The following is a 12,844-nucleotide window of genomic DNA, read 5'->3' as shown; positions in this document are numbered from 1 at the left end:
TGAGTGAACGAGTGTGAAGCCTGAGTAACAAAGGGGCGAAGCTGTGCTATCGTAAATACAGTATCTTATGCATTCTAAATTACCGCCCATTTGGAAAAGGAAAATGCAATAAATATTTACTCTGAGCTGCGCTTCGGTAGGTTGGTGGTAGATGGGAGGCCTTGTTGCCCAACCGAGTCCTTTGTCCTTTGAAGAATGTCTCTGGTGGTCAATTGGATACGTTGTAGTAACGTCGTTGTGTGGTAGACGGGATACTCTGTCTGTCCTTTCCTAGCCCGAGTTTGCATCTGCTGTTGCTAACTCAACGGCTAGGAGGTATCACTTCTGTAGTGAATAAGAGTGCAAAGTTCATACCATTCGCAACCAAAGCTCACGCTGATGTTGGTTTAGTTCTGTAGTTGTCATGTTAGTCCTTTTTAACGCAGAGGCTGCAGACCTCACGTACTTGGAACAGGAGGTTACATTTCTGTCAAGGGCTTATATAGTGGAGGGAGAAAAGGGGTGTGTTTCATAATTTACAACCTATGTCTCTTCACATGGGCGGGCCACTGAGTCGGGCCTAATTCACTCATAAAAACCCAATTCTCACATTTTAGAAGCTAAAATCACATTTCATCCCATCACGAATAATTTCATATTCAAACATTTAAATTGAACAACAATTCCATGTGAATCCGATAACTCTGATGTGTAGACTTTCCACTGTAGAGTTTATGTCATCCTATCATTGATGAGAATGTCTCAGATGACAACCGAACTGACATCCTATTCATTAAGTACCACCGCATATGTTCATTTGGTCGGATTACCAGAATATAGTTAATTTCCCCCCACCTTCTGATGTTCCCAGAATCTCTGTGTTAACCAAGGGGTTTTCTAATGTCACATCAGTAGGGTAGAGAGAGGAAAAAGGGGGGAAGAGGTATTTATGACTGTCATAAACCTACCCCCAGGCCAACGTCATGACATGATGTTATTGAGTATCGTGATGTTATCGAATATCGTGATGTTATCGAGTATCATGATGGTATCGAGTATCGTGATGTTGTCGAGTATCATGGTGTTATCGAGTACCATGATAGTATCGAGTATCGTGATGTTGTCGAGTATCGTGATGTTATCGAGTATCATGATGGTATCGAGTATCGTGATGTTGTCGAGTATCATGATGGTATCGAGTATTGTGAGTATCGTGGTACTAAACCTGGTATCGGTATCAAAGTACAAATGACAATACGAATACACACACACACACACAAGGCTTATCTGGTCTGCTCTGTTGGCCAGGTGGTTTATTAGTCATTGTGTGTTTGTGTCTTTCTGTGTGTGTGACTTTGTGTTTTGGTGAACCACAGCGTTTGGGATTGAGGCACCACTCCGTTTCTCTGAGCGCTTGGGTCCTTCCTCAGGACCCATGGGTGTTCCACTCTACTGCCTGCTAGAAAACCACACTGGGCCTGTAATGGAAAGAATAAAAAAGGAGAGGGGGAGAATAAAAGGAAAGCGGAGCATTGAAATGAGAAAACAGAGAAACACGCAGGGGCCTTACGGCTAGAACAAATCAGAGACCTGGAAAGCAAGGGAATCCTTCCTGATACAGAGAGAGGGAGTGTAGTGGAGGGAGAGAATATAGGGAAGAGAGGAAGACTCTGAGGAAAAGAAAAGGGGAACAGGCAGAGGACAGCATGGCCGATGGCGATTGCATCGTCTGTGGATCTATAGGGGTGGTAAGCAAATTGAAGTGGGTCTAGGGTGTCAGGTAAGGTATAGGTGATATGATCCCTAGCCTCTCAAAGCACTTCATGATGACAGAAGTGAGTGCTACGGGGCGATAGTCATTTAGTTTCTTGGGCACAGGAACAATGGTGGCCATCTTGAAGCATGTGGGGACAGAAGACTGGGATAGGGAGCGATTGAATATGTCCGTAATCACTCCAGCCAGCTGGTCTGCACATGCTCTGAGGACGCCGCTAGGGATGCCGTCTGGGGCTGCAGCCTTGCGAGGGTTAACACGTTTAAATGTGTTACTCACGTCAGCCACAGACAAGGAGAGCCCACAGTCCTTGGTAGCGGGCCGCGTTGGTGGCAACGTGTTATCCTCAAAGCGAGCGAAGAAGGTGTTCTGCCTGTCCGTAAGCAAGACTAGTCTGTTTCACTTCATCTCTCTCTCTCTCTCTCTCTCTCTCTCTCACACACACACACACACACACGCACGCACGCACGCACGCACGCACGCACGCACGCACGCACACACACACACACACACACGCACACACACACACACACAAAGACCCACAAATCTCTTCATCATCCTCTACCTAGAATATAGCCCCCCCCCACACACACACACACCATCTCACCCCTTCTCTCCACATCTTCTCATCTCTCCTAGTCATCTGTATAATTCTGTATACTTCTGGCCCTTCTTTGGACACTGTGTTAACTAACCTCCAGACGAGCTTCAATGCCATACAACTCTCCTTCCGTGGCCTCCAACTGCAAGTAAAACTAAATGCATGCTCTTCAGCCGATCGCTGCCCGCACCTGCCCGCCCGTCCAGCCTCACTACTCTGGACGGTTCTGACATAGAATATGTGGACAACTACAAATACCAAGGTGTCTGGTTAGACTGTAAACTCTCTTTCCAGACTCACATTAAGCATCTCCAACCCAAAGTTAAATCTAGAATCGGCTTCCTATTTCGCAACAAAGCATCCTTCACTCATGCTGCCAAACATACCCTCGTAAAAAAGACTATCCTACCGATCCTCGACTTCGGCGATGTCATTTAAAAGAAATTGCCTCCAACACTCTACTCAAAAAATTGGATGCAGTCTATCACAGTGCCATCGGTTTGTCACCAAAGTCCCATACACTACCCACCACTGCGACCTGTACGCTCTCGTTGGCTGGCCCTCGCTTCATACTCGTCGCCAAACCCACTGGCTCCAGGTCATCTACAAGTCTCTGCTAGGTAAAGCCCCGCTTATCTCAGCTCACTGGTCACCATAGCAGCAACCACCCGTAGAACGCGCTCCAGCAGGTATGTCTCACTGGTCACCCCCAAAGCCAATTCCTCCTTCGGCCACCTTTCCTTCCAGTTCTCTCCTGCCAATGACTGGAACAAACTGCAAAAATCACTGAAGCTGGAGACACGTATCTCCCTCACTAGCTTTAAGCACCAGCTGGCAGAGCAGCTCACAGATCACTGCACCTGTACATAGCCCATCTGTAAATAGCCCATCTAACTACCTCATCCCCATACGGTATTTATTTATTTTTCTTGCTCCTTTGCACCCCAGTATCTCTACTTGCATATTCATCTTCTGCACATCTTCCATTCCAGTGTTTAATTGCTAAATTGTAATTACTTCGCCACCATGGCCTATTTATTGCCTTACCTCCCTCATCTTACCTCATTTGCACACAATGTATATAGACTTTTTTTTCTACTGTATTATTGATTGTATGTTTGTTTATTCCATGTGTAACTCTGTGTTGTTGTATGTGTCGAACTGCTATGCTTTATCTTGGCCAGGTCGCAGTTGTAAATGAGAACTTGTTCTCAACTAGCCTACCAGGTTAAATAAAGATGAAATAAAAGATTTTAAAAATCTATCTCTCGTCATCTCCTCGTCTCCTAGTCATCTATCTCTCCTCATCTCCTAGTCATCTATCTCTCCTCATCTCCTAGTCATCTATCTCTCCTCATCTCCTAGTCATCTATCTTTCCTCATCTCCTAGTCATCTATCTCTCCTCATCTCCTAGTCATCTATCTCTCCTCATCTCCTAGTCATCTATCTCTCCTCATCTCCTAGTCATCTATCTCTCCTCATCTCCTAGTCATCTATCTCTCCTCATCTCCTAGTCATCTATCGCTTCTCTTCCTCCTTCCTCCACTCCACCTTTGTATTAATGGACTGTGAGAGTAAGAGTCCCCCTCCCTCTCTCCATCCCTCTCCCTCTACATTTCCCCTCTTTATCTCTCCTTCCCTCTCCCTCTACCTCCCCTTCTTCCCTCCCTCTCTCTCCGTCCCTCTCCTTCCCTATAAATTAGCTAGATGCCAGAAGGGATTCTACCACCGCTATGAAATCCTCAACAAGTCTTGTAATGTCTTTATGGTCATCTGTGGGTTTCTAGTAAAGGCCCAAGAGAAGAGCATCATTTAAAAGGAAGCGAACGCTCCAGTCAGACAATAGGCCTATCTGTCTGCTTCCTTAATTAAAACCCTAAGTGTCTTGTAATCAGGCGCAGATTTATGACATGATGAAATGAATTTCCTCTCTGTCACTCCTCCTATGGGTTTCACTCCTCTCCTCCATTTCTCTCCTCTCCTCCAATTCCCCTTAGCCCTCCCTCTCTCCTTCAATCCCACTCCTCTCTCTCTCTCTCTCTCTATATATATATATATATATATCTAGCTCTCTCTCTCAGTAAGGACACCTATACATGTGTGACAGTCCTGTAGCTGGCCATACAGTATGTGAAAGCCATCAAACCATACATGTCAGCCTGCAACGTGCATGTTTTTCATTATACAGTGGCTTGCGAAAGTATTCACCCCCCTTTGGCATTTTTCCTATTTTGTTGTCTTACAACCTGGAATTAAAATGGATTTTTGGGGGTTTGTATCATTTGATTTACTTAGCATGCCTACCACTTTGAAGATGCAAAATATGTTTTATTGTGAAACAAACAAGAAATAAAAAAGAAAAACAGAAAACTTGAGTATGCATAACTTTTCACCCTCCCAAAGTCAATACTTTGTAGAGCCACCTTTTGCAGCAATTACAGCTGCAAGTCTCTTTGGGTATGTCTCTATAAGCTTGGTACATCTAGCCACTGGGATTTTTGGCCAATTCTTCAAGGCAAATCTGCTCCAGCTCCTTCAAGTTGGATGGGTTCCGCTGGTGTACAGCAATCTTTAAGTCATACCACAGATTCTCAATTGGATTGAGGTCTGGGCTTTGACTAAGCCATTCCAAGACATTTAAATGTTTCCCTTAAACCACTCGGGTGTTTCTTTAGCAGTATACTTAGGGTCATTGTCCTGCTGGAAGGTGAACCTCCGTCCCAGTCAAATCTCTGGAAGACTGAAACAGGTTTCCCTCAAGAATTTCCCTGTATTTAGCGCTATCCATCATTCCTTCAATTCTGACCAGTTTCCCAGTCCCTGCTGATGAAAAACATCCCCACAGTATGATACTGCCACCACCATGCTTCACTGTGGGGATGGTGTTCTCAGGGTTTTTTCTGGCCACTCTTCCGTAAAGCCCAGCTCTGTGGAGTGTACGGCTTAAGGTGGTCCTATGGACAGATACTCCAATCTCCGCTGTGGAGCTTTGCAGCTCCTTCAGGGTTATCTTTGGTCTCTTTGTTGCCTCTCTGATTAATGCCCTCCTTGCCTGGTCCGCGAGTTTTGGTGGGCAGCCCTCTCTTTGCAGATTTGTTGTGGTGCCCTATCCTTTCTTTTTTTTTATTTTAATTTTATAATTAATTGAATAGTGCTCCGTGGGATGTTCAAAGTTTTGGAAAAAAAATTATAACCCAACCCTGTCCTGTATTTCTCCACAACTTTGTCCCTGGCCTGTTTGGTGATCTCCTTGGTCTTCATGGTGCCCCTCGCTTAGTGGTGTTGCATACTCTGGGGCCTTTCAGAACAAGTGTATATATACTGAGATCATGTGACAGATCATGTGACACTTAGATTGCACACAGGTGGACTTTATTTAACTAATTATGTGACTTCTGAAGGTAATTGGTTGCACCAGATCTTATTTAGGGGCTTCATAACAAAGGGGGTGAATACATATGCACGCACCACTTTTCCGTTTTTTATTATGTATCAGTTTTTTAAACAAGTTATTTTTTTAATTTCACTTCACCAATTTTGTCTATGTCCTTTACATGAGATCCAAATAAAAATATATTAAAATTTCAGGTTGTAATGCAACAGAATAGGAAAAACGCCAAGTGGGGTGAATACTTTTTCAAGGCACTGTAGGTTTGTTTGTGTGTGTGCGTGTGACTGAGTGTATCTGGTTACAGCTCGTTAGCAGTAGAGGCTGGCAACAGCTCTGTGTCGTGGGCCTTGACATTTCTCTGTCTACGCTAGAAACTCACCATGTCACTAATGTGACATCTTACTAGAGAGTGTGTGTGGGTTCATTTTTTTAATCAACCATGGTAGAAAGGTAGAGAAAGGTGTGTGTTTGGGGGGTGCGTTCATGAGTGTGTGTGTGTGGTTCCTTTAGAAACTTCTAAATTCAGCCCGTTGTCTCTGACTGCAGAGAGTTCTCTAGAGGAACAGGACCCTCCACTACACCTACTCTCCTCTGCTCTTATCTCCTCTGCTCTTATCTCCTCTCCTCTCTCATCCCAACATAACATGGGCCTCTCCCTGTCCACCTTTAAGTGGTAACCAAGGAAACAGCCAATCCCAGGAGAGCTGTGCATAATTAAATTAGGGCTCCTTTGTGTGTCAATTAATTAAAGACAGAGATAGGTCTTTAAGGTGGAAAGACTAGCGAGAGAGGGGGGGTTAGAGAGAGAGAGGAACACGACTAGATATATTTTACTGCTATAGCACCTTGATAAATGAGCGACTGGCTAAGGCCACAGGACACTGTTATACAGGGATGATAACAACCAGAACAATCCCAAAACACACACATCCATTTCCTCTCTTTCTCCCTGGTTATGATCTATCTTTGCGCATGTGTAACTGTTTAATCTCTAACCTGTGTCTGTCTGTCTGTCTGTCTGTCTGTCTGTCTGTCTGTCTGTCTGTCTGTCTGTCTGTCTGTCTGTCTGTCTGTCTGTCTGTCTGTCTGTCTGTCTGTCTGTCTGTCTGTCTGTCTGTCTGTCTGTCTGTCTGTCTGTCTGTCTGTCTGTCTGTCTGTCTGTCTGTCTGTCTAGGTGTGCGGCTGGACCGGGTGCGTGGTGGTAGACAGAAGTACAAGCGCCGGATAGACGCTGAGAACAGCCCTTACCTCAACCCTCAACTGGCCCTGCCTCCCAAAAAGCCATGTAAGGACACACACACACACACACACACACACACACACACACACACACACACACACACACACACACACACACACACACACACACACACACACACACACACACACACACACACACACACACACACACACACACACACTTTGAAGACACACACACAGATATTGCGGAGATGTTGCTTCCTGGTAGTTATACACATGATTACACCTTGGAGGGTTTTTCTGAGAGTGTAACTTTCTGAGAGGGAAAATGATTGTATGAGAACGCAAGGGCAAGTGATGAAGCAACATTGGAAAGAAATAGAGAGGGAGACGAAAAGAGAGAGGGGCCTAATCCAGATTTAATCCAATCTGGCAAAGACATCACTACATTTACTTTCTAGTCATTTAGCCGATGCTCTTATCCAGAGCGACTTACAGTAGTGAGTGCATACATTTTGTACTTTTTCGTATCAAACCAACGTTACCGCTCTCCCTCTCTTTCTCTCTCCTTCTCTCTCACCAGCCATCTGCCACTCATTGGGCAAACAGACAGACGCTATCTCTGTTCCTCTCCTCTCTCCTCTCTCCTCTCTCCTCTCTCCTCTCTCCTCTCTCCTCTCTACTCTCCTCTCCCCGCGAGGTGCTTACCAGCTCCGTCTCATAAACCGTTTTACTTAATGCTAGCATATTGTTGTGGAACACAATATGCTGTACTGCATAAAAGCTGAAGAAATAATCAGAATAATAATTGGAGGGAAAATCACATTAGGAATGTGGCTGCTGGAGTAACCCCTTGGCTTTATCCCACCTGATCCTGATCCTACTGCTAGCCAACACAGGCTTAACTCTCTCTCTCTCTCTCTCTCTCTCTCTCTCTCTCTCTCTCTCTCTCTCTCTCTCTCTCTCTCTCAATGTCACCAAAGTGAAACACAATTCAAGCTAGTCAGTGGATCAGAATTCTGGCTTCGCTGTCTTCAACATTCCAACATGAGATGTATTTACGGAAGTGAAGAAGTATCCATTCCCCTCTATTGTTCATAAGCGGAGTGTATTAGCACTCATTGAGCCAGTATGGTGAATACCTACAGTAACAGCCCTAATAGGACCCAGGCCAAATGCAGCCGTCCACATTGATTATCCACACATAACAAAGGCTAGGGGAGTTGAAATGGGGTGGCATTGATTGTAATTAAGAAAACATGAAATAAGATTTAGCTACAGACTGATAGAGCTCTAGTCTAGCCTCTCTCTCTGTCTCTGTCCCTGGAGTAGGGGCTGCTCTGGTCGATATGCAAACAACCCCCTCTCTGCCTCACTCTATCCATCCATCTATCTCTGCCTATCTTGTTCTCGCCACCTCTTTTTTTCTCACGTGCTCTCTCTCTCTCAACTTTGTGTCTTTATCTATGTTTGTGCCTCCATCTCTCTCTTCCCTCTCTCTCATCCCTGTCTCTCCCTCCCACCCCTCTCTCTTCCCTCTCTCTCTCATCGCTGTCTCTCCCTCCCACCCCTCTCTCTTCCCCTTTCTCTCACTCTCTTTCAAATGTCTCTCTCTCTCTCTCTTTTTGTGCCTCCACCTCTCTCCATCTCTCTATCTCCCCATCTCCTCTCTCTCTCCTCTCTCTTCATCTCTCTATATTCCCCCTCTCCTCTCTCTCCATCTCTCTCTCCTCTCTCCCCATCTCTCTATATCCCCCTCTCTCCTCTCTCCACTCCCCCTCACTCACCTCTCTCTCCATCTCTCTCTCTCCATCTCTCGCTCTCTCCATCTCTCTCTCTCTCTTCTCTCTCCCTCCTCTCTCTCCATCTTTCTCTCCTCTCTCTCCATCTCTCTCTCCTCTCTCTCCATCTCCCCCTCTCACTCCTCTCTCTCCATCTCTCTAAACCCCCCCCTATCTCCTCTCTCTCCATCTCTCTCCCTCTCCCCCTCCCTCAATCCCCTCTCTCCCCTCTCTCTCTCTCTCTCTCTCTCTCTCTCTCTCTCCCCTCTCTCCATTCTCAGTGGTATTTTGGTTCAGTAGCTCATCATGATCATCTGTCATCTGGCTGCATGATTAAGCAGCAGATTCATTTGAATACAGGAGTGAGACTGCTACTAATTGTCCGTAGCGAGCTCATCTGCAGATATGATTTCATTGGAATTGTTTTTGTTTTATTTAACTTTCCCTGTGTCCTACATTATAAACACTCCCCATGCCGTCTTCTTTTGTGTGAAACAATGCCTCTGTCACTGCCCTGTCTATGCCCCTCTAGTTCACTGTGCCAACTTGATTCAAACTGTTCCAATACATACATCATTTTGTGAATATTGTATTTGGCTTGAGAATATCCCTGAGCTTCCATCACGCAGTGCCAGTCATTTACAACAAATGACAACTGAAGAAAAATAAAGCCGACTGTTGTGAAAAGACAATAATTTGATTGTTGCATTAATAACATCATAGACCTCTACAATACCAGTAGAAAATACAATACCAGCAGAACATACAATACCAGTAGAACATACACATACCAGTAAAACATACACATACCAGTAGAACATACAATACCAGCAGAACATACAATACCAGTAGAACATACACATACCAGTAAAACATACACATACCAGTAGAACATACAATACCAGTAGAACATACAATACCAGTAGAACATACACATACCAGTAGAACATACAATACCAGCAGAACATACAATACCAGTAGAACATACACATACCAGTAAAACATACGCATACCAGTAGAAAATTCAATACCAGCAGAACATACAATACCAGTAGAACATACAGATACCAGTAAAACATACACATACCAGTAGAACATACAATACCAGTAGAACATACAATACCAGTAGAACATACAATACCAGCAGAACATACAATACCAGTAGAACATACACATACCAGTAAAACATACACATACCAGGAGAACATACAATACCAGTAGAACATACAATACCAGTAGAACATACACATACCAGTAGAACATACAATACCAGCAGAACATACAATACCAGTAGAACATACACATAGCAGTAAAACATACGCATACCAGTAGAACATACAATACCAGTAAAACATACACATACCAGTAGAACATACAATACCAGCAGAACATACAACACCAGTAGAACATACAATACCAGTAGAACATACAATACCAGTAGAACATACAATACCAGTAGAACATACAATACCAGTAGAACATACACATACCAGTAGAACATGCAATACCAGTAGAACATACACATAGCAGTAGAACATACAATACCAGTAAAACATACACATACCAGTAGAACATACAATACCAGTAAAACATACACATACCAGTAAAACATACACATAGCAGTAGAACATACAATACCAGTAAAACATACACATACCAGTAGAACATACAATACCAGTAAAACATACACATACCAGTAGAACATACAATACCAGTAAAACATACACATACCAGTAAAACATACACATAGCAGTAGAACATACAATACCAGTAAAACATACACATACCAGTAGAACATACAATACCAGTAAAACATACACATGCCAGTAGAACATACAATACCAGTAAAACATACACATACCAGTAGAACATGCGATACCAGTAGAACATACAATACCAGTAAAACATACACATACCAGTAGAACATACAATACCAGTAAAACATACAATACCAGTAGAACATACAATACCAGTAAAACATACACATACCAGTAGAACATACAATACCAGTAAAACATACACATACCAGTAGAACATACAATACCAGTAGAACATACAATACCAGTAAAACATACAATACCAGTAAAACATACACATACCAGTAGAACATACAATACCAGTAAAACATACACATACCAGTAGAACATACAATACCAGTAAAACATACAATACCAGTAAAACATACACATACCAGTAAAACATACAATACCAGTAAAACATACACATACCAGCAGAACATACACATACCAGCAGAACATACAGATACCAGTAGAACATACACATACCAGTAGAACATACACATACCAGTAGAACATACACATACCAGTAGAACATACACATACCAGCAGAACATACACATACCAGTAGAACATACACATACCAGTAGAACATACACATACCAGTAGAACATACGCATACCAGTAGAACATACACATACCAGTAGAACATACACATACCAGCAGAACATACACATACCAGCAGAACATACACATACCAGTAGAACATACACATACCAGCAGAACATACACATACCAGCAGAACATACACATTCCAGCAGAACATACACATACCAGTAGAACATACACATACCAGTAGAACATACACATACCAGTAGAACATACACATACCAGTAGAACATACACATACCAGTAGAACATACACATACCAGTAGAACATACACATTCCAGTAGAACATACACATACCAGTAGAACATACACATACCAGTAGAACATACACATACCAGTAGAACATACACATACCAGTAGAACATACACATTCCAGTAGAACATACACATACCAGTAGAACATACACATACCAGTAGAACATACACATACCAGTAGAACGTACACATACCAGTAGAACGTACACATACCAGTAGAACGTACACATACCAGTAGAACATACACATACCAGTAGAACATACAGATACCAGTAGAACATACATATAGCCATCAGCCTATTCGGTTGTGATATTAACAACACAACAGAGTGTTCTCCATGTGTGGGTGTGCGTTGATTTGACCCTGTCTTTCTGTTCTCTCTCGGTGGTCACCCAGTTCCCTTTGGCTGCCTTGCAGAGAACAAGATCGTGTCGCACCTGCTGGTGGCTGAACCAGAGAAGATCTACGCCATGCCAGACCCCACCGTCCCCGACAGTGACATCAAGGCCCTGACCACGCTTTGTGACCTGGCTGACAGAGAGCTGGTGGTCAACATTGGCTGGGCCAAACACATCCCAGGTACGGGCTTACACACGCATGCACACACACACACACACACACCCACACACACACACACACACACACACACACACACACACACACACACACACACACACACACACACACACACACACACACACACACACACACACACACACACACACACACACACACTAAGCCCATCACAGGTACCCAGACACATCGACTGGGCTGAGAACATCCCAGGTACAGGATTACATATACACACACCCACACTCCCCCCCCCCCCCCCCCCCACACACACACACACTGTGCAAATCCCAGGTACAGCCATGCACACACACACACTGTGCAAATCCCAGGTACAGCCATACACACACAGAATCAACATTAATTTGGATGAGAACATCCCAGGTAAAACTCACTGACGCACACGCGTAGTCAAATATACCCCTGGTGCACGAAGTGACCCAAAACACCAACACAAAGACTGTCAACATAGTTGTTCTGGCAGAGGTCATCCATGGTAAGACCCTGGTGCTAAACCCCACCCCCACCTCACCACCACTCTCAGGACCAGCATACAGAAAGGAACATTTCCCTTCATCTCCTTAACAAAGCTCTTCCTTTACTGTTAATCTGAGTCGGAGCTGTGTGTGTGTGTGTGTGTGTGTGTGTGTGTGTGTGTGTGTGTGTGTGTGTGTGTGTGTGTGTGTGTGTGTGTGTGTGTGTGTGTGTGTGTGTGTGTGTGTGTGTGTGTGTGTGTGTGTGTGTGTGTGTGTGTGTGTGTGTGTGTGTGTGTATTTCAACCTTTTCTTGTGCGCCCATAAGTGTGTGTGTGGGGCAAATAGCTAATCTTGGTTTGTGGGTTGACTGGTTCTAGCTGTGAGGTGCTGTACAGAGGCAGGGGAAATC

At 44.1% G+C, this 12,844-nt stretch overlaps 1 protein-coding gene across 4 annotated transcripts in view; it reads left to right on the top strand.

Annotated features, from left to right (window-relative positions):
* Window positions 1-12,844, top strand: part of LOC139553793 (estrogen-related receptor gamma-like) — a 351,374-nt gene that overhangs the window by 291,856 nt on the left and 46,674 nt on the right. For all 4 annotated transcript variants that reach the window (XM_071366466.1, XM_071366464.1, XM_071366467.1 and 1 more), the window contains exons 5-6: window positions 6,921-7,031; window positions 11,786-11,968. In XM_071366466.1, coding sequence (XP_071222567.1) covers window positions 6,921-7,031; window positions 11,786-11,968 — 294 coding nt within the window. The remainder of the gene's footprint in view (window positions 1-6,920; window positions 7,032-11,785; window positions 11,969-12,844) is intronic.

The sequence above is a fragment of the Salvelinus alpinus genome, chromosome 25, assembly GCF_045679555.1.
Source record: "Salvelinus alpinus chromosome 25, SLU_Salpinus.1, whole genome shotgun sequence".
NCBI classification, from domain to species: domain Eukaryota; kingdom Metazoa; phylum Chordata; class Actinopteri; order Salmoniformes; family Salmonidae; genus Salvelinus; species Salvelinus alpinus.
This window is presented reverse-complemented; position numbering and strand designations above follow the sequence as displayed.